The following is a 19,543-nucleotide window of genomic DNA, read 5'->3' as shown; positions in this document are numbered from 1 at the left end:
CATAGTCTGGGGGTAATTTTGTCATTGTAGTCACCCTAAGGGTATCAACCCTAGATATAAATGCAACATAAAAGCCTCATTTGATGTAAAGCTGAACAAAAAACAGGATAAGCCATGAACCGAACCCAAAATTGGTTCGATTTGGTTTGGTTATACCCCCATCGGTTCGGTTACGGTTAGGATATTCTCCAAACAGATGAGATCAGTTCGGTTCAAAAAACCTCCCTAAACTGATCCGGGTCGAACATGTGCAGCCCTAACTCCAGGGATCATCCCATAATATTATGAATTGGGCAGCTTTTCATCATTCAAATCAAAAGGCATCATCTTACAAAATGAGTCTTCATATAAAAAACCAATCTACAACTGCTTTTCCAAATCCATATCCAACATTATGCTATGTAGAATTTTCATTAGTTTAAGATGCTGTAAGAACAAGAAATCAAGTAATCAAGTCCAACCGAAGCTCAAAAACTTCTGAGATGACCATTAGAGATGCAACTCAGGACCTAAACATTACACATCCATGTCTATCATGTCTTTACTGTAAGTGATGAGTGTAGGAACCATTCCATTCCCCATGTTCAAACGACGAGGGGCACAATCAACAGACCCAAAATACTTTTCACTGTACCCAATGCATCAGTTTCAAAGATGGTTTTTATTTGCTGTTTGGGAACTTCACCTCGTAATTTTGGGGCAGCTGTAAACATAGAAAGAAACAAAGTTCATCAGGTATTTGATGCAAATGTGAACCATAGGAAAAGAGGAGACGCAAAAAACAGAGATTACCATGAAAGTTGCAGTGATCATCTTCCCGGCAAACCACCTCCCATGTAGAGCTCGCTGTGCACTTATGGCGGATGTTGCATTATCGAAACGTAAATATACAAAGCCAGCAGTATTCCTGTCAAGATCCAGTGGTGAACTCTGACAATCAAGTGCACACAAAAAAGAGTCTACTGATGTTGGAACACTAACATCTTGTTTTGATAATTGCACTGACTCATCTTGTTTTTTCTTTTTTTAAATTGGTGTTTGAGAGCTTTTTGAGAATCGTAATAACATCTGACAGCTTGTTAGATAATAAAAAACGAGATGAGTTAGTGCAATTATGAAAACATGGTGGTGCAAATATTAGTAGCCAAAAAAATGTATACGTAAGAGAAATCCAATGATGAGATGAATGAGTTGTTGAGAGTTTATGGTTAGGATTGCTAAAGAAATTAGATTGGACACAACATTCAAGCGAAGGCAAGAACCTCCAACATTTATCATAAAGGGTGATTTTTCAAATGTGATTGGTTGGGGCTCTAATATAAAACTTTTGGGCCATGAAATTAGCACGTGTAATATCAGAAACCAGGGACCTTAGCATCAAGATTGGCCCCTCTTTTCAGCTTGTCTTACTTTCTGCAAATGGAGAGGTGGATAACATGGTAGTGCAAATATTAGTAGCCAAAAAAAATGTAAACATAAGAGAAATCCAATGATGAGATGAATGAGTTGTTGAGAGTTTTATGGTTAGGATTGCTAAAGAAATTAAATTGGACACAACATTCGAGCGAAGGCAAGAACCTCTAACATTTATCATAAAGGGTGATTTTTCAAATGTGATTGGTTGGGGCTCTAATATAAAACTTTTGGCCCATGGAAATTAGCACGTGTAATATCAGAAACCAGGGACCCTAGCATCAAGATTGGCCCCTCTTTCCAGCTTGTCTTACTTTCTGCAAATGGAGAAGTGGATACCATGCGAAAGGAGCGGATAGGTTTGACACAGTACTAGAGTGGGCTGAATATTAAGAACTTGACCACATGAATGGGCTATGCAGTATTTGGTTTGTTAAGTGGGACTTCTCGTCCCTAAGGCAGCCACCGAGTACCGTTTTTTGGATTTAATGAAGCCCGTAAACTTTCAAAAAAAATAAAATACAAAGTAGAATAAAAAAAAGAAATTCCAAATATAGGACTACTTACTTGTCCACAAAGATGTGCTTCACTGTCCCAAACTTCGAACATTCATCTTCAACATCGTCTTTAATATCTAAATCAAAATCTGGTTCAGTCTGCAATGGAAAATATCATTTCAACATAACTCAACAAAGCATTAAAGGAATAAGAGAAAGTGGGAACGAGAAGGGTTCGATCCAACCAACCTCTATCTGAGGATCAAACATATTCTTCAACAGCAAGCATTCACTAGGGACTCCAATCGTATCAACTGGTGGAACTAAAGGAACAACTGGAAGGCCTGTACCTGGCAATCCTGCAAGTGCTGGGATAGAGGCCTGTCCCAACGGGGATATAAGTGGAGCCACCGCGGGAGAAACACCAAGAGCCGGTGCCACTGGTAGAGTTAGGGCAGCACCATTGATGACAGGGGCTCCAACTGAACCAGCCATACTGTTGAGAAATAGGAATGGTCAAAATCAAAGGCAGTGGACAGAATTAAGTAATGTACATCAAGTCTCAAGAGCATTGCTTTTACCATTCCAAAAAATAAATAAATAAAGTAATGTAATGTACAAGCTCAGAAGCTGCAAACCTTGTAGTGCCACCGCTGCGATCCAACTTCTGCATGAGAATAGCTCTAGATCGTGCATTCAGAGACTGCCAAAAAAACAAAGAGAGCTATAAACTAACTGGATCTATAAAAAAAACAAGTGCTCATTGAGTTTTCAGTTTTTTTTTTTTTTTTGAATAGATCATTGAGCTATCAGTTAATACACAAAAATTGAACAAAATGATTGATGACATGGGTAAAATACAATACTATCCCAACCATCTATATAGAAAGATAAGAATTGGGAAGAGGACATTACTAACCAAGCCTCCACCATCATCGTCATCAAAATCACTAGCATTTGCCCCAACATCTTGCATTCCAACTTGATCGGAAATAGCTGAAACCTGAAGGGGTGGAAAAAAAAATATTTAGTGAAAAGATGTACGATCAAGGTAGATGAATCAAAAGGAAGGGATTACCTTTATAACCCTTCCAGCAATTTCTAGTTGTCCATTTAAACTTTGAGCAGCTCTCGCATCTTCAAGACGTGCAAACTGCAACAAAAACACTAAAATCTATTAGCTCACAATTCAAACTGCGACAAAAATACTAAAATCTATTAGCTTACAATTCTGAATCTATTCATACTCACTTGGACAAAACCAAAACCTTTGCATTGTGCAGTCTCCGGGTCAAGAGGTAACTGCACCAGTTCAACAGTACCGAACGGTTCAAATACCTGGATGGGACCATCCTTCTAAAATCAGGTCCAGAAATCAATAAAAGAAGCCATATAAAACTTAAACTGCCAGCATAGGGAAAATCAGTTGAAGCCGTCTAGAATTTTAAAAAGATAGTTGGCAAGACAATAAAATCATCATAAAGCTGCCGAACGGGGCCTAACACCGCTAGCTGATGTCTTGTTCTAATAAGCACTAAATAAAATTGATGGGCTATAATAATTTACAAAAAAAAAAAAGAAAGAGCGGAAGATATTTTGCAAGACAACAGAATTTCCGCGGTGCATTGTGGTTAGCACCAAAACGAGCTCCAAGAGTGACCAACGCATCTAGCTGATGCCTTGTTCTTATAAGCACTGAATAACAGTGAGGGGCTAGAATAATTTACAAAAGAACATTAAAGAAAAAAGAATGAAAGAGTTGAACCCCTTGCATAAATGCATTCTATTATTTTTTATGGGAGGATGAATGATGAACCACTGGCATGGACTCAAACCAAAGAACTTAAAAGACAGATCAAGTGAGACACACAGACATATACACACACACATACATAGACAAGGTTCGCAAGCAACAATGCAAACATATCTAAGTCCTACATAGACCAAATATCACTTCTTGCCTTGTCTACAATATATGTCTACCAAGAAAAAATACCGCTTGCCTTGTCAACAATATATGTCTACCAAACCAAATATCACTTGCCTTGTCAACAATATATACCAAATCAAATTGAACCGATTGACCATAACCTCCTGCCACATGCACCAGAATAAACCCCCCACATTATATATATGACCACAGTCATGTTACACACTAATGTTCTCAAGGATGATTAAAATTTCAAGTGTTTTTAGTTTGGAACTTTGAATACCTAAAAGATGATTAAAATTTCAAGAGTTTTTAGTTTGGATACCTAAAAGATGATTAAAATTTCAATAGATTTTAATTTGGATACCTAAAACTTCATTGAGAAATAAAAGCAAGACAGATTACATTGATGGACCATTAAAAAAAAAAAGATTACATTGATGGAGCCTGCCCAGTGCATAAATTATGCCAAACTATGCCTCCTCTATCAAACACATTAGCTAATTCATTGGCTTCTCACAAACTATGATCGAAAGATTTTTTTTTTTTTTTTTTTTTTTTTGTGAAAAGGAAGAGCGAAATAAACATCAATATACATCTAAATCCCTAATCTCTTCAATAATGCTTCTCAAACAACTCCCTACCTAGTCATACGTTGAAGATCTTTAACCCTGCCATAAGCACTCGAGATACTATTTCATTACAGGAGAAAAACTTGGAGAGAGTGATACTTTGAATCTGACCATGACAACCTCGTATCTCATAAACATTTTGAATTGTATTCCAAACTCAAAAAAAAAAAATGAACATGCTTTTTCAACTTAAATACCGTATACGAGATGAGGGATACTCCCAATACAATCCTCACTGAGGATCGGAAATTGAAATTTCCAAAAATATGACTGAAATTTATGTTTAATAAATTGCTTACCAGGAACAACATCCAAACTATAACCAGACCTCACATTAAGTGGAGTTGGCATGTAATGGCATGGAGCACAAGATTATGGAGGTGATAAATCATAAAACTCACATAGAAACCATACACAATCCAACCCTAGCAAACAAGGAGCCCACCACCATCCGTTACAAGATAACAGTGGCAACAAAAATACAGAAGCTATTTTAGCACCAATAGTAGCTCGAAAGTGCAAATCTTAGAAGTGGGAGAGGAACTCTTAAGTAGAAGATTGTGCAACTATAAAAGAAACAAACACTTCATCACCTCCATTAATTAATTCAAGTTCCTATAAACAAAGGTGAACACCACCATTCGTTACAAGAAAACAGTGGCAGCAAAAGTACAAAAGTACAAAAGCTATTTTAGCACCAATAGTAGCTTGAAAGTGCAAATTTTAGAAGTGGGAGAGGAACTCTTAAGTAGAAGATTGTGCAACTATAAAAGAAACAAACACTTCATCACCTCCATTAATTAATTCAAGTTCCTAGAAACAAAGGTGAACATAAACCATTTGCTTTACTTAGTCAAGACTCAAGAGTCCAAAGCAAGAATATTTATACCTGGCGAAGTTGATCTTCCGTGATATTGAAGTGAAGATTACCAACATACAATCGTCTAGCTCCCCCTGAATAGGGTCCAATCATACCACCTACAGCCGTGTTTGACTGAACCAGATTCTTTTCAGCTTCTGATGGTTTAACCATCACTGGTTGACCACGAAGTGGCTGACCAGAGAGTGCTATTGCCATTGGAACTGACATTGCATCGTAAAACTCAATATACCTATAAATACCATTAAGCTTTATTAGTTAATTTAAAATCCGAGCAAAAATGCAACAGGCTTGGGCAAAAAAACAGTATTAGCTGTAGGCAGATATAATAAATGTATCTAGCAAGTTTCTGATAAAGTAGGCAAATTGCAAGCACACATATTTAAGAACATATCTCCTATATTGAACACGTGCAATGACTAGAGAAGAGATTTTGATTCTTTCCAACATTAAATGTAATTATGATAGCTACTTAGGTTAGGTTTATGATCCAAAGATTTAAAGCTTATAATCAGGTTTACTGCAATGAAATGTATCCTTCATTTGTTGTTGTTGTGTACACGTGTGTATGTGTGTGTGTGTAAATGAGAGAGAGAGAGAGATATGAAAGAAAAAGGAAGAAATCTTTATACACACGAGCGCACGCACACAAACATATGGGTGTGTTTAATAGAATGGGTTTTACTGTTCATTGACGACCACCCCACCCCCACCACCCTCACCCTCCGTTCTCTGGTGGAGGTGGCACCCAAATCCCACATGCCTCCAAAATTTTGGAAACAAAATCTCTCTCTCTCTCTCTCTCTCTCTCTCTCTCTCACCCACACACACTGTTGCTTCCCTCGTCTATTTTCTTCGGCAAAGGGAGTGTCATTGAAGAAAGTTGCCAGTCACGAGCTAGGAGAGATCACGATCCTCAGCTGTTTCCGCCAGGGCAGACCAAAGGCTTTTTCTAGTCTGGTAGTTTGGACTCCCGTAAACTCCAGTCAAGATCCAGGGAGGGGACCCCTGGGGTTTACTGTTCACCGACAAACCACCCTCCCCCCCCCTCTCTTTCTCTCTCTCTCTCCTAAAAAAAAAGGAAAAAAAAAAAACCTATGCAGAGGTGGCACCCAACATGCTGCCAAAATTTTGCCAACGAAAATCTCTCTCTCTCTCACAGACACACACGCGCGCGCGCGCACGTTTTCAAACACATCCCTTAACTTCCATAAAATCTCCTACACACACACACACACACACATATATATATATATATATATATAGGGGATTGATATCCGCACTACCATATTTTGATAACGGCACTACTCAATTTGTTTCATTTGCAATCTTTCTGTGTTGCTTCTATATTCAAATGATTATAATTCTAATCCTTCATGAAGGGGAAGGCTTGGAAGTGGAGGAGTTTTTGCCTTCTTAAATAAAAATTAAAATGGTATATTTGAAAGAGGTACCCCGTATCCACTATATGCTATGTTGCATGGATTCGGATTCCCGTGTCGGGATCCAAGACAGATTCGAGGTGTCAGATTCAGCAAACCCAAAAAGTAGGAATCATGGATTCAGTAAATGTTATATATATATATATATGGGATTTGCTAAGCTCCATGGCAAAAGGCTTTTCGCGGTTGGTCTGTTGCACATCAGACCAGCCACCTCGTGAATGGAGACAAAAGCTGTTGTCTTCATTAACGAGGTGGCTGGTCTGATGTGCAACAGACCAGCCGTGAAAACCCTTTTGCGATGGATGCTAGCAATTCCCTATATATATATAGGGAAAGGTGTGCGTACTCGGTCGAGTAGATAAGCTTATCTACTCGGTCGAGTAGATAAGCTTATCTACTCGGTCGGGTTAAAAACAGTGGGGGGCCACATTTTTTGGGTGATCCAAACCATTCATTTGAAAGGCCCTTACCTAGATAGGGTGTCCACAAAAAATCAGCCCCATAGGATCATCCTAACCCATGCAACAGTGGAGGGGAAAATGGGGAAAAATGGACAAACACAACTTGTCCACAAATCTGCCCATTTTCCCCTCCACTATTGGATGGGTTAGGATGATCCTATGGGGCTGATTTTTTGTGGACACCCTATCTAGGTAAGGGCCTTTCAAATGAATGGTTTGGATCACCCCAAAAATGTGGGCCCCCACTGTTTTTAACCCGACCGAGTAGATAAGCTTATCTACTCGACCGAGTACGCACACCTTTCCCATATATATATATATATATATATATATATATATATATATATATATATATATAAGAGAAAAGGGTTGCCGCTAACATTAGCAGCTAAGCTTAGCTGCTAACTTTAGCATAAAACAAGGTCGGGCCCACATTGTTGGGGGGATCCAAAGCATTCATTTGGAAGGCCCCCTTTCATGGATAGGGTGTCCACCAAAAATCAGCTTCATTGGATCATCATAGGATGTCCATTTGTGGGGGTGAAAAAATGGGCAGATTAGTGGACAAACAGTATCTGTCCATTTTCATCCCCACAAATGGACATCCTATGATGATCCAATGAAGCTGATTTTTGGTACACCCCATCCATGATGGGCCCTTTCAAATGAATGCTTAGGATCACCCCAAACAATGTGGCCCCACCCTTGTTTTATGCTAACGTTAGCAGCTAAGAAGAAAGTGGAAGGGGATCGAGGATATATGTATGTGTGTGTATTCATGAAAATTTTGAGGGTGGAGGGTCGAAAGCGTTGGAGGTTTTATTAAGCACAACCCATATTTGTTTTTATTAAAACAAATATGGGTTGTGCTTTTTCATATATAAGGAGAAGTTAAGAAGAAAACATGTTTAAAGGAAAAATATATATAGGATTCGCATTTTAAGAGAGACAACGACGAATCGGATTCACCCAAAAAAATAGGATTCGTGCGGGACAAGGGTACAACAAGAATCCGGGTGTGTCCCACGTGAATCCATGCTTGATTCACGTGTGGAGACTTGTCGACACGGATTCGGTATAGGGGGGCAAAGAATTCATGCAGCATAGACTATATGTATCACATTTTAGGTTTTATTTGTATTCTTTAGGGTTTCTTTTAGTTGTATTCCAATTATAATTAAATTTAAAGAAAGACAAGTTCGGGAACTTTCAGAGGAGCCTTGTCCATTGATTCTGCTCCACTAGATCCGATAATGTAGGTGCCACTGTTGGTGGTGGTGACGAGGGGTACCATTCAATTGAGTATGATCGTACGGCTTATGACAGCCTTTAGGAGATGGCTTCTAATTGAAAGATGGCATTTGATCTATGAGAAATTTGAATAGCTCAATCATCATTCTATGTGTAATATTCATAATTACCACTATGCATTTCGTATGATTAATTTCTCCTAGTTCCATTAATGTATTACAATAATTTTTTTAAGCAATAAAATTATCTATTTTTCAATGGTTTCTCCTAGTTCCATTAATGTCTTTCGTTAAATTTGGTTGGTCTAATGGTTTCTCATATTTTTCAAAATATTATCTATTTTTTTTTCAATTTTTAGCTATTTAAAAAAAGTTCTCCAGTATCATTCACACAAAAAAAAAAAAAAAAGAATTCTCCACTTGTAGCGTTTTTTCCGAAATAAAATACCAAAACGGCTGAAACACTAGCATGTCTCATCCCACTGACCAAAACGGAATGCCAAAAAAGAAACGGCATTAACAACTAAGGCATAGTTTCAAAACTCCACCACGTCATCTTGGACTCCCCTGAGTCGACTACCTTTTACCTTGGTCGCATTCTTGTCTGAGTCCACATTTTGCACTACAAAATCAATTAAAACTCATTTGACTCTCCCAAGTTATGACCACCTCATCAACGAGCACTCAATTGCGTCGATCGAATACTTGACCGCATCGTGCCAAGTCGACTAGGATTTGCTTTGGCAGCGTTTTGAAACACTAACTTTTTTTTTTGGGAATCGTGTTTTGAAAGACTAAACTAAGGTACTATCTTTTAGTAGTTTCATTGTTATAGGGATGACTAATGAGGACAAAGCTTTTCAGTGAAATCGAAGCTTCAACGGCGAGGATAGCTTTTGCCTATATAAGGAGCAATGGAATTTCTCAAAAGAAGAGAGAAAAAGTCTTGCGTCTTGAGGGTGTTAGTAGCACATAAACATATGGAAATGCGTATCTACATACATACATATAGATATACTCGTGATTTAAATTTACTTCCTCTGCTGCTACACATACATATGGAAGCACCTGAGGAGTTACTCATCCTGCTAAGATAAACTAGTTTCCTTATTACATGTAAATAAGCAAATTTAAAACCACCAGCCTATACTTAATAGAATGAAAAATATCAGCAGAAAAACTCATATCCCATATCCTTTTGAAGTTATTACTGTATAACAAGGGAATTGCTAGCGTCCCATCGCAAAAGGCATTTTGCGGCTGGTCTGTCGCATGTCAGACCACCCACGTCGCGAATGGAGACAAAAGCTGTTGTCTTCATTCACGAAGTGGCTAGTCTGACATGCAACAGACCAGCTGCGAAATGCCTTTTGCGATGGACCCTAGCAAATCCCGTATAACAATAGTTGGCCATGGTCTACATAAGGATACCAAAATGCAAACTAATTTAAAAAAGGAAGAAGAATGGAACACACCCAACTCCCTTTGAACGTCTTGAATTACGGTCCATTATGAGGCGTACATCCCGCACCTGAAAAAAGCAAATATAAGGCTGTCAACCATTTACTGGATGGAGAAGTATAATAACATTTTCAGAAGCTTTGACTTACAAAAGAAGTTCCCCTGACATAGGTACTTTTAAGTTTATATAAATGCACCATGAGAGGCAGCCTATATGATTGCCTGTCACGTTTTAAGTGCACCATTAAACTCACCAAATACAAGAATATGGGACCAGAAAAGAACAATTACACTAAACAGAAAACAGATATTTAATGTGATGAGAATTTAAAAAATCACCAATTACACTAAAATTTGTTACAAGCCTCTTAATTGAAATTTGTTTGAAGTGTCTCTTAATTGCCAAATTATATAAGATTTAGCAGAAATAATATACAAGCATGGATTTAAATTTCTACCGAAACTGACACGAAACAACCAAAATGCTTTTGTTTCCATCCCCACTGAAACGGAACGAAATGGAAAAACCAAAATCATAAATGTGATTGTGGTTCACAATTTAAAAAAAATGTAATAGCGGTATACTATATCAATATGTGTTAAATAATTATATTTATAGGAATTGTATGCAAAATGTAGTGCATGTATTATATATAAATATTTATATGAATTACATGTGAAATTTGATGTGTACTAAATTAACATACAAGCACGACAGTGCATGCTACTAGGTGATAGGTGTTTTTAAACCATTATGGATGATTGCCTTACTTATGTGATGGTTTCTAAATGTGTATTTGTACTTATTCTAGCATTTCCTGAAGTTTCATGACTCCTCTCAATTGTATATGATCCATATGCTTTTGTGATTTATCGGGATTTCCACCAAAATTTCCAACCGAAACAGAAACATTTCCGTGGCGACCGAAAAGCGAAATGTTTCCGTTTCTGTGGGGACCAAAACCTAAACAGAAATCAAAATTTAAAACCTATATATAGGAGGGGTGAATTTGTGAGACAAAACTTGACTCCACCAATTTTCAGAGAAACCCATGTTAATGTCAGCTCCTACAAGCCCTAGATCATAATTCATGTAGAACCATAATACAATATTTTATAACTTTCTTTATGTTTCATTTTATTGTTCATTATTTATCCTTGTTAAAATGTAAAAAAGGGTGAAATAGAAATTAAGACAAGATGTCCGAGGAGTCAAAAATTCATACAAATAGCAAATAGTAACACTTCGAATGAGACAAAAAGCTAAAAGAAAATTACTAACCTTTCCAGCCTTTGAAAAGAATTCGTAAACATCCCTTTCATCTGCCTTCAAACAAATCTGCCAAAATAGCATAAACATCGGTTAGGGACCCTAAAGAGTAAATTTTTCTTTAATGGTAACCTCAGAGTAAACAATATTAACACAAATATACTGAATGATAGATCAGAAATGAACATACACATGTAAACCACATATCAATACCTGATAAGCAAATACAGTCCTCTGATCTCGTTCAGGATCGGCCTCTGGCTCCACAACCTCTTCCTTCTTCTCTTTATGCTGTCTGCATGAAATAAATGGAAACCTTAAAGTTCATGAGACCAAGAAAAGAATATATCAACCTAACCTTGATGAACATGGGATCAACAGCCACTGAAAATATAAGGAAAATTATGTTGAAGCAAGCCAGTTGAGAAGATAAGATGATTCATATAGCTCTATTTCACATATTTAAAAAATGTTTTGCGCCTCGAACTGAAACAGTGTATAAATATGATCAGATGCTAAAAAATAGCATAAATCCTGGAATGGCAGCATATTTCTCTCTCCAACTTGTGTACAAAGATCAGATCCACTTATATATTCCTGCAGGGAACCTACAAGAAGTTAACATGATTCGACCAATTTGGGCATTTGGCAAAGAGTAAAATGTAAAAGGCTATATTCCATTACAGCATTAACATTTAAAAAAACAGCATTAACATGGTGATAAATAAAGAAACTAGAAGGTTTTTTTTTTGCAATTAAATATTATGAGAGGAAAACTCAGGATGCAGAATATGTCAACTGCATGCAACCAAAGCAATCTATCAAGGATAAATTTAATGTGTATTTATTCATGGAAATATGGGATTATATTAAAACTGCAAGTAACATCATCATTCTGAGTCAACACCATGATCTTGCATCAGCAGTCTATTTGGCCCCAAATAAAAAGTTGGTCATGCCTGCAAACGCATAGAACATTTTGAGACAGCAGGAAAAGAAAACAAAGTTCATGCATAACAGTAATAATTGAGAAGTTATACTGTCAAGTTCCAGAAAAAAGCATAAAAGAATGAGGTCCCTGCATCATCCATACTTCCAACATATAGATCACACAAATTACATACGGATCAAAGAGTACCAGAATGCATAAAGGAGAATAAAATCCTACAGACATGCATTAGGGCAATCACTTAGAAGAAACATCTCAGACCCATGCTATTTTGAGGGGGATGAAAGAAACATAAATGGGTTATTATGTTTAGAGAAGTTTGTCCTAAAACTGCAACTCCAAACGATCTTTCCATATTTAAATGTAAATCCATTATCCATAGTAGAAAGTTTTTTTTTTTTTTAAATGGTTTATACAGTTCCATATTGGTATGATAAATGCATGTAAAAAATCCAAAATTGTAGGGAACATAGTGGAGCCAGAGTCCCTGTCCCTGTGCTAGTGTGTCCAACTAAGATGATCCAAGATGCAAAAACACAAATGCATGACTCCAACAGATGTTTAGTGTTACTATAAGTCAAAGTAGCTCTTCTTTTTTTTAAAACAGTTATTAGTCAAATCAGCTTGTCAAGCTAAATAGTACAACCAAAATTTGAAGGTAGAACAAGTGTACCACCATATATGTCTCATGGATTCTTCTAAACAGATGAAATACACTTATCAATAGATGTTGGGTACTAGGGGTGCAACTCGAGTTGGGTTCAACCCAAAAAATTCAAGGGTCGGGTTTGGATTTCAGGAATTCGGGTTGATTTCGGGTTAGAAAAAAAAAACCCGAAATTATGGGTTTTAGCATGTAGTTTTGCACATAAGGGTAAATTCGCAAATGCACGAGTTATAAAACCTCTTTTACAAGTTAAATCCTAAACTAGTCTCTTTCCCCAGTCTCGACTTTCTCCTCTAACCCTACACATAGGAAGATGAAAAGACGACGACGAAAGTTCGATTTCTATGTCTTTCTTGTTTGATCTTCATTCTTTGCTATGGAGTTGAAGGGTCCAAACAGTCCGCCTCTTATAGGGTTGTTTCGAGCCATTCGAAGAGGTGAAGGAGGGGCTGATGCCCATGCCAACCGCTCCTCATGATTCGATGCAGAGGTATTCGGAGGATAGTGAGGCTACAATCAACGAACAGATCAAGTAAGTCTCTTTCGATCTTATCAGTGTTTATTTCGATCTTTATGAATAGGGTTTTCCATTTTTGTTGTCATGACTTGTTTCTCCTCTCTTTCAACTGTAAAACCTAAAATTATCCCTCTTATTTTGAAAATCTTTTGGAAATCGGGTCGGGTTCGGGTTGGGATATTCATTTGTCGGTTTGGGTTGGGTAGACCAAGTTCGGGTTGAGGGTTGAGTTAGGGTTGAGAAATTGCCCCTTCGGGTTTCCCTCACCCTGAGCCAACCCAACCCAAGTTGCACCCCTATTGGGTACCAGCCCTCCATGGATTCATATGATGTCTCTAGATTTTTTCCCCAGATTTTTATGAATGTGCAAACATGAATTTACATTTATCGTACTTCTACAAAAAAGTTTATATGATAAATATAACAATCTCTAAAAATCCATTCATAGCCCATTATAATCCTATCAATAGAAATATATATTATGTCAAATTTGATTAAAAACAAGGGAAATGATATCAGCACTTCAATGTTTTGATATTTTTGCTCCACTTTCTTTGTCTTTTAGTATTTAAAAGGCTGTCAAAAGGTTATTACAGTTCCCAAAAAGCTCTCACAAGCCCTTTAAATACTAAAAAAAAATGAAGGGGAGCGGAATTATCAAAACATTGGAGTGCTGATATCATTTCCCAAAAACAAATTGCCAAATCCATGAATTATATTTTTTGGGGTCTGCTGAGTACAACACTCCATAATAATGCCAGATTCCGGCACATGAACCCATACCTGTGAAGCAATAGAATACTATGAAAGATGAGCCTGAAGATTTTAATTAGTCAATCCTATGCTAAAAATCCCTTAGGAAACGCACTTAACCATCACACTGTGTTTTTAATGTACAGAAGCTAATAATGCATATATATGCACTTGTAATTAAAGATGAATAACAGTATAGTACTATCCAGCGGTTCTCAAGAGAAAAGGTTAGGAATTATAAAGAGAAAAAGGCATATCAAAGGAATAACTGACAATAAAATCTAAAGCAAAGACTCCTTCAACACATGCAAAAGGAACAAAATCTTCACGAGGGAAACTAATCGGCTAAAATTGGATTGGATGTAGGACAAAGCAAAAAAACATTGGGGTAAGGGAGGGGGTTGTGGGGGTGCAAGCAGGGCAAGGGGATTCTGGGAAGGTAAAGTAGCAAATAGTCCCATTCAGAGGTGGTGACGAGAAAACAACAATTATCAGTGGCATAAAACGCAGAAAACTTGGACTCAAATATAGAACATAGATCCTACAAGTTTGTAACTTGACCTCTCAAAAGGCCATAGAAGGAACATGATATGAGCACCCAAAAGGCCTAATTCCTCATGACAGACAATCATCAACCACACTGAGTGGTAAGATTATATATCCTGCAAAAGAATTATGGCTGTCTGGCAAAACTGAACAGTCATTTTCCCCACAAGCATCAGAAGATGAAGTGTTTCTGTGAAGCAAAGCCCATGACTCCCCTCACCAGCATGTCTGCAACAGAATAAATCCAATTAAGTCGTTGTGTTCGGGGGTGGAGGGTTACCAAAATTATAACAAGACATCACACTCCTCTTCAAAGCCACCTATGCCACCAACCACAATCTTTAAATGCAATTTCTAAAATAGATTTCAGAAAATCTAGGGAGAGTGGACTTTTAAGACCCATGACCTGAGTTCCTGAGCCTGGCTCAGTTGCCAGAATGACCATCTGAAGATTGCTCTTAGCGGATCTGCGAGTTTCCAGAATCTATTCAGAATTTCCAACATTGATGAACAGAAGAAGTAAACTAGATGAAACTTGAGCACTAATAGTGCCAGAAACAATACAATAATACCATCTGAACAGTAATATAACCCTTAGATGCAAATACGGTGTTTGAGGGAGAAAAGAGAAATGAGAGAAAATTTTGCAATCAAGAAAATCTTCAGTTCCTGAAAAACCATGCAAGGTTTGAAAACATAAGTAGAAATTTTCAAAGAGATGGCAGAAAGTTTGAAGATTAACAAATAGAAATACGGTGTTTGAAGATTAACAAATCAGAAAAGCAAAAACATCAAAAAACTGTCCAGCCCAACAAATGCATCATGAGAATATTTTTTAAGTGGTACCTGCCACCTACTAATTAAAAAATTCCCCACCCAGCAAGCAGCAACAAGTCACGATGTATTCTAAAATTTTAAACATTCTAGATAAATGTACACAATGTTACTTACCAGTATTACGACACAAAACAACCACAGGCTCTGCCATGATGTGTTCTCAATTTTAGAACATTATGGAAAAATGCACATAATGCTATTTACCAGCATTGCAACACAAAAAGAACCACAGGCCATCACAAGATAGCATATAAGCGACACCGTGTCTCATAAATCAGCTCGTTCAGAAGCTAATGGAGTTTAAGCTAGACATTGATTAAAAAAATCCATGCCTGTCAAAACTTTCAAGTCTAAAAAGTTTTCCCTCCAAATTTCCCTGGATACAACTTCACCAATATTTTTTTTTTAAATGGCAACTTCCCCGGTGGTAAGCAAACGAAGACCTTGAATTAAATGTTTACAACTTCACCGGTAGTAAACAAGCCAATGAAATTAACAACAACCTAAAAATTGGGCAATGCTACAGCTCCACCAAGACATAGCTATACTATTTAATCCTTCTATGGATAAAGGTTAGAGACGGCTTGGGTTTCACCCATTCTGCTAAGATGATTGACTCAGTGAGTTGACCTACTGACTCAAACAAGTCATTAAAATTTCAAATCATTCTTAATTAATAATGTAATTAACAGAAGCGGGTGGATAAAATGAAGGAAAAACCATAAAGACAAATAAGAAGTACCGGCAATTTAAAAAAAAGGCTTATAGGGCAGTGCTTACCCTCCTTGGTGGTCCTTCTCTGAAAAAATCTACAAATTCATCACATATCTATTCACGGCTATAGAGGGTGGAATTTAAATGTTCATCTCAACCCAAAACTTAAATTAAAGTAATATATACATGTATATATACACATTTGTCAGAATTAGAAATACCCCATGAAACTCCACATTCTTAAAAACAGGTCGAGAAGAGTTTACAGTGCAACATTCTGCAGACAGCTAGTGCATCTTTCTGCTCCTGATCAAATTGCATGTTGTAATTATGATTGGAAAAGATATGGCATGTTGAAGCCTTGTCATGAACTCAAAATATTTTGAGGAATTTGTAATTGCTTCTAACATCCCTAAACTAATGAAATGAAATGAAGTTCGAAATGACAAAAATGATAACCTGAAGCCTTAGGAATTCATTGAAAAATTTGACAGACGCACCACTAGGATGAATCAAATATGTCTACTCATCGATACATGTGTGAGTCAAATAATGACTTGGTAGAAAGAGAACTAATCATAATTTTTGAAGCTCCAACTTGTAAACAATATATTCCATTAATTTTCAGTAAAGCAAATCTCAGCCAAAGATCAATCCATCATTCAGCAGTTCTAATCACCGTGTTTAGTGCAGACAGTAAGAAAAGAAAAAAACTATTTACCTTCCTTCACGGCCTCTGTCTCTCAACAATTCCCTCTCCCTTTCTCTTTCTCTAAGTTCCCTATCTCTGCTCTTTGCTCTGTCCATATCTCGTTCGACATCCCGACTACGGTCACTGTGGTGCCTCTCGGAACGGCTCCTGCTCCGACGGGATTGCTCCGGTTCCCTCTCTTTCTCCCTCTCGCTCTTGCGATCACGCTCCCTTACCCGCTCCTTCTCCTTTTCACGTTCCTTATCCTTCTCCCTCCCATTCCTCTCATCCAAATCTCTCTCCCTATCCTTATCCCTCCTTTCTCTGCTACTCCGATACCGGTCCCTCTCGCTCCGCTCCCGGTGACGATCAGGAGACGAACGGTGGCGCGAAGATCCCCTGTCCCGGTGATTCCGGCCCTTGTCCTCCGATCTTGACCGCTTAGAACGGTGATCCAAGTCGGATTCGTTCTCTTCGTGACGGCGTTTGGAACTCCGGCTACGCTCTTTTTCTTCGGATCCGCCGTTCGCAGATTCTTTCTCTTTAGGCGGATTTTCGGGATTTTCTACTGTCTTTTCTAAGTAATCATACTCGTCGAAATCCATCAAAACGTGGACGAAAACAAGGTCGGAACAGACCTTGTCAAAGAAAATATAATAAAACCTCTGAAATCCACAAAAACAAACCAATGGAAAAGAAATCAACAAGAGAATATTTTGAATTAGAGTATGAATTCAACAATGATAAATTAGAAAAAAATCATCTTCTGAAGAGCCCTAGACGGAGAAAGGATTTGATTATGAGGCGGCAAAACCCTAGAAAATAGAAAACATAGAAAGAAAGAAATCTGCGCATCGATACATGTGTGAATCAAACAAAACCCTAGAAAATGGAAAAGATAATAAAACCTCTGAAATCCACAAAATCAAACCAATGGAAAAGAAATCAACAAGAGGATATTTTGAATTAGTGTATGGATTCAACTATGATAAATAAATAAAAACTAAAACAAACAAAAAATCATGTCCTGAAGAACCCTAAAGGGGAAAGGATTCGATTATGACGCGGCAAAACCCTAGAAAATGGAAAACGTAGAAACAAAAACCCTAGAAAATGGAAAACGAAGAAAGAAAAACCCTAGATTTAAAAGAGGAGAAGGAAAAAGAAGGCGTGGAATTACTAACCTGAGTGAAGGAGGTAAAGAGGGGCTCGAAAGCAGCTCTTGAGAAAAGGGTTTGAGTATGGATAATGAGATCTGCTATTTACATATGTGGGAGTTTTTATACGGGGCGATGATATTTTCACCCCCCTTGGAGTACGCATTCGCCCCATTTTTACTTGGTGATTCAACGTCAAAAAGCGTTAAAGTTTATAACTGTTCACGTTACAGGGGGGGCGAATGCGTACAGCAGGGGGGTAAAATATCATTTCCTTTTATACGGAGTCAGGAAGGGATGGGATTGGGATTCTTGAATCGGAATGGAAATAATATTCCGATTCCTATTCCTATTCTCCCTGGAACGGAATGAGAAAATAATAATAATAATAATTATGCGGAATGCTAAACTGAAGGGCGACCATGAAAAACTAGCGTTAGTACGCCCCCATTGGATCTGTATCATCAAAGGGCATTAATTATTCCATCAATTCTATATTTTGAAGTGCTATTATAAATGGATTATAGATGCCCTTTGATGATGGGGGATCCAATGGAGGCGCGCTTGCAGCTGGTTTTTACAATGGTGACCTTCAATTTAGCATTCCTCAAATTTTAATTTAAAAAAAATTCTAATTAAAATTTTATTTCAAACAGAGCAGAATCAGAGTGCCACCTCCTAAGCAGGGAGCATTCCCCCCCCCTCTGATTCTGTCCCGGAGTCAATTTTGATCCTTTGATTTAGTTCTTTTTTTCTTTTGAATGGTTAGATATCATTAATAGACGGAGAAGAATATACAAAGCCGGCCGAGAAGGACGGCTAAAAGCATAAAAAAATACAAGAGAACAAAATGAAGCAAAATTATCATGGCGGGAGAAAATTGAAGAGCTCAAGCTCTTGCTTCCCTGCACCTTCCCTAGCAAGCTTATCCGCCTCCTCATTTGCCGGCTCTTTTTCACATGCTAAAATATTATATTTGCTCCTCCTTTGATGTAGTTATTTTTTAACCAACTTTTGGAATTGGAATCTGATCATGATTCCAGAGCCTGAATCTGACAATCCATGCACACGCACATGTAGGCCTCTTGAGAATCAAAGCGCCCTCTAAGGCCATGTATGGAAGCCAGGTCCCCCCTCCCTCCCCAATGATAAATCGGTGTCTCCAACGGTGTCTCCAAGTGGCAGGTAGGGGAGTAGGAGGAGAGAGATTTGAAAGGGCGCGATTGAGATGAGCCTGAGAAGTGAGTAAAAAACAGGAAAAAGTTGATATCCTGATTTTTAGCCACTTTTCATCAGAGACACTAACTTATTTATTTTTACCCACTTCGCCCTCATCTCCACTTGGAGACACCCATTTTTCATGAAAAAAAAATTCATAATAGCCAAACGTGCCCTTGTTGTCATATGTCCTACTATTATTTTACACTACTAAAATTTTAGCGAAAGCAACTATGAATATGTGGAGATTACTGG

The 19,543-nt window shown here is 37.7% G+C and overlaps 1 protein-coding gene across 3 annotated transcripts; it reads right to left on the bottom strand.

The window, feature by feature from the left end:
* Nucleotides 1–328: 328 nt before the first annotated feature.
* On the bottom strand, nucleotides 329–18,167 carry LOC143853717 (uncharacterized). Of its 3 annotated transcripts, XR_013237284.1 has the most exons (15): nucleotides 18,098–18,167; nucleotides 16,944–17,578; nucleotides 11,453–11,534; nucleotides 11,252–11,308; nucleotides 9,984–10,039; nucleotides 5,362–5,584; nucleotides 3,162–3,248; nucleotides 2,989–3,063; nucleotides 2,830–2,913; nucleotides 2,549–2,613; nucleotides 2,160–2,406; nucleotides 1,981–2,069; nucleotides 793–907; nucleotides 585–703; nucleotides 329–539 (listed from the first exon to the last, which is right to left on the bottom strand). XR_013237284.1 is itself a non-coding variant. In XM_077363440.1 (14 exons), the coding sequence occupies exons 2-14, from the start codon at nucleotides 17,516–17,518 to the stop codon at nucleotides 662–664; spliced, it is 1,797 nt and encodes a 598-aa protein (XP_077219555.1). In that variant the 5' UTR covers nucleotides 17,519–17,578; nucleotides 18,098–18,167; the 3' UTR covers nucleotides 329–661. The 3 variants fall into 3 exon arrangements, 2 of the variants coding, with proteins under 2 accessions (XP_077219555.1, XP_077219556.1); XM_077363440.1 differs by having other exon boundaries at nucleotides 329–703; XM_077363441.1 differs by lacking the exons at nucleotides 16,944–17,578; nucleotides 18,098–18,167 and adding an exon at nucleotides 14,687–14,891 and having other exon boundaries at nucleotides 329–703.
* Between the last annotated feature and the right edge of the window lie 1,376 nt (nucleotides 18,168–19,543).

This window comes from Tasmannia lanceolata, unplaced genomic scaffold (genome assembly GCF_043159265.1).
Source record: "Tasmannia lanceolata isolate RefF3 unplaced genomic scaffold, GAP_Taslan_0.1 ptg000020l, whole genome shotgun sequence".
Classification (NCBI taxonomy): Eukaryota; Viridiplantae; Streptophyta; class Magnoliopsida; order Canellales; family Winteraceae; genus Tasmannia; species Tasmannia lanceolata.
Note: the sequence above shows the minus strand (reverse complement) of the source record. Positions and strands in the feature narration are given on the sequence as shown.

Bases quoted from the DNA above. Each gene is read 5' to 3' on its own strand.
- LOC143853717 (XM_077363440.1), bottom strand. From the start codon at position 17,518: ATGGATTTCGACGAGTATGATTACTTAGAAAAGACAGTAGAAAATCCC. The intron at 10,040-11,251 runs GTTAGTAATTTT...TGCTTTTTTCAG, and splicing joins TCTTTTCAAAGGCTGGAAAG to GTGCGGGATGTACGCCTCAT. The intron at 908-1,980 runs GTAAGTAGTCCT...GGATCTTGACAG, and splicing joins AAGCACATCTTTGTGGACAA to GAATACTGCTGGCTTTGTAT.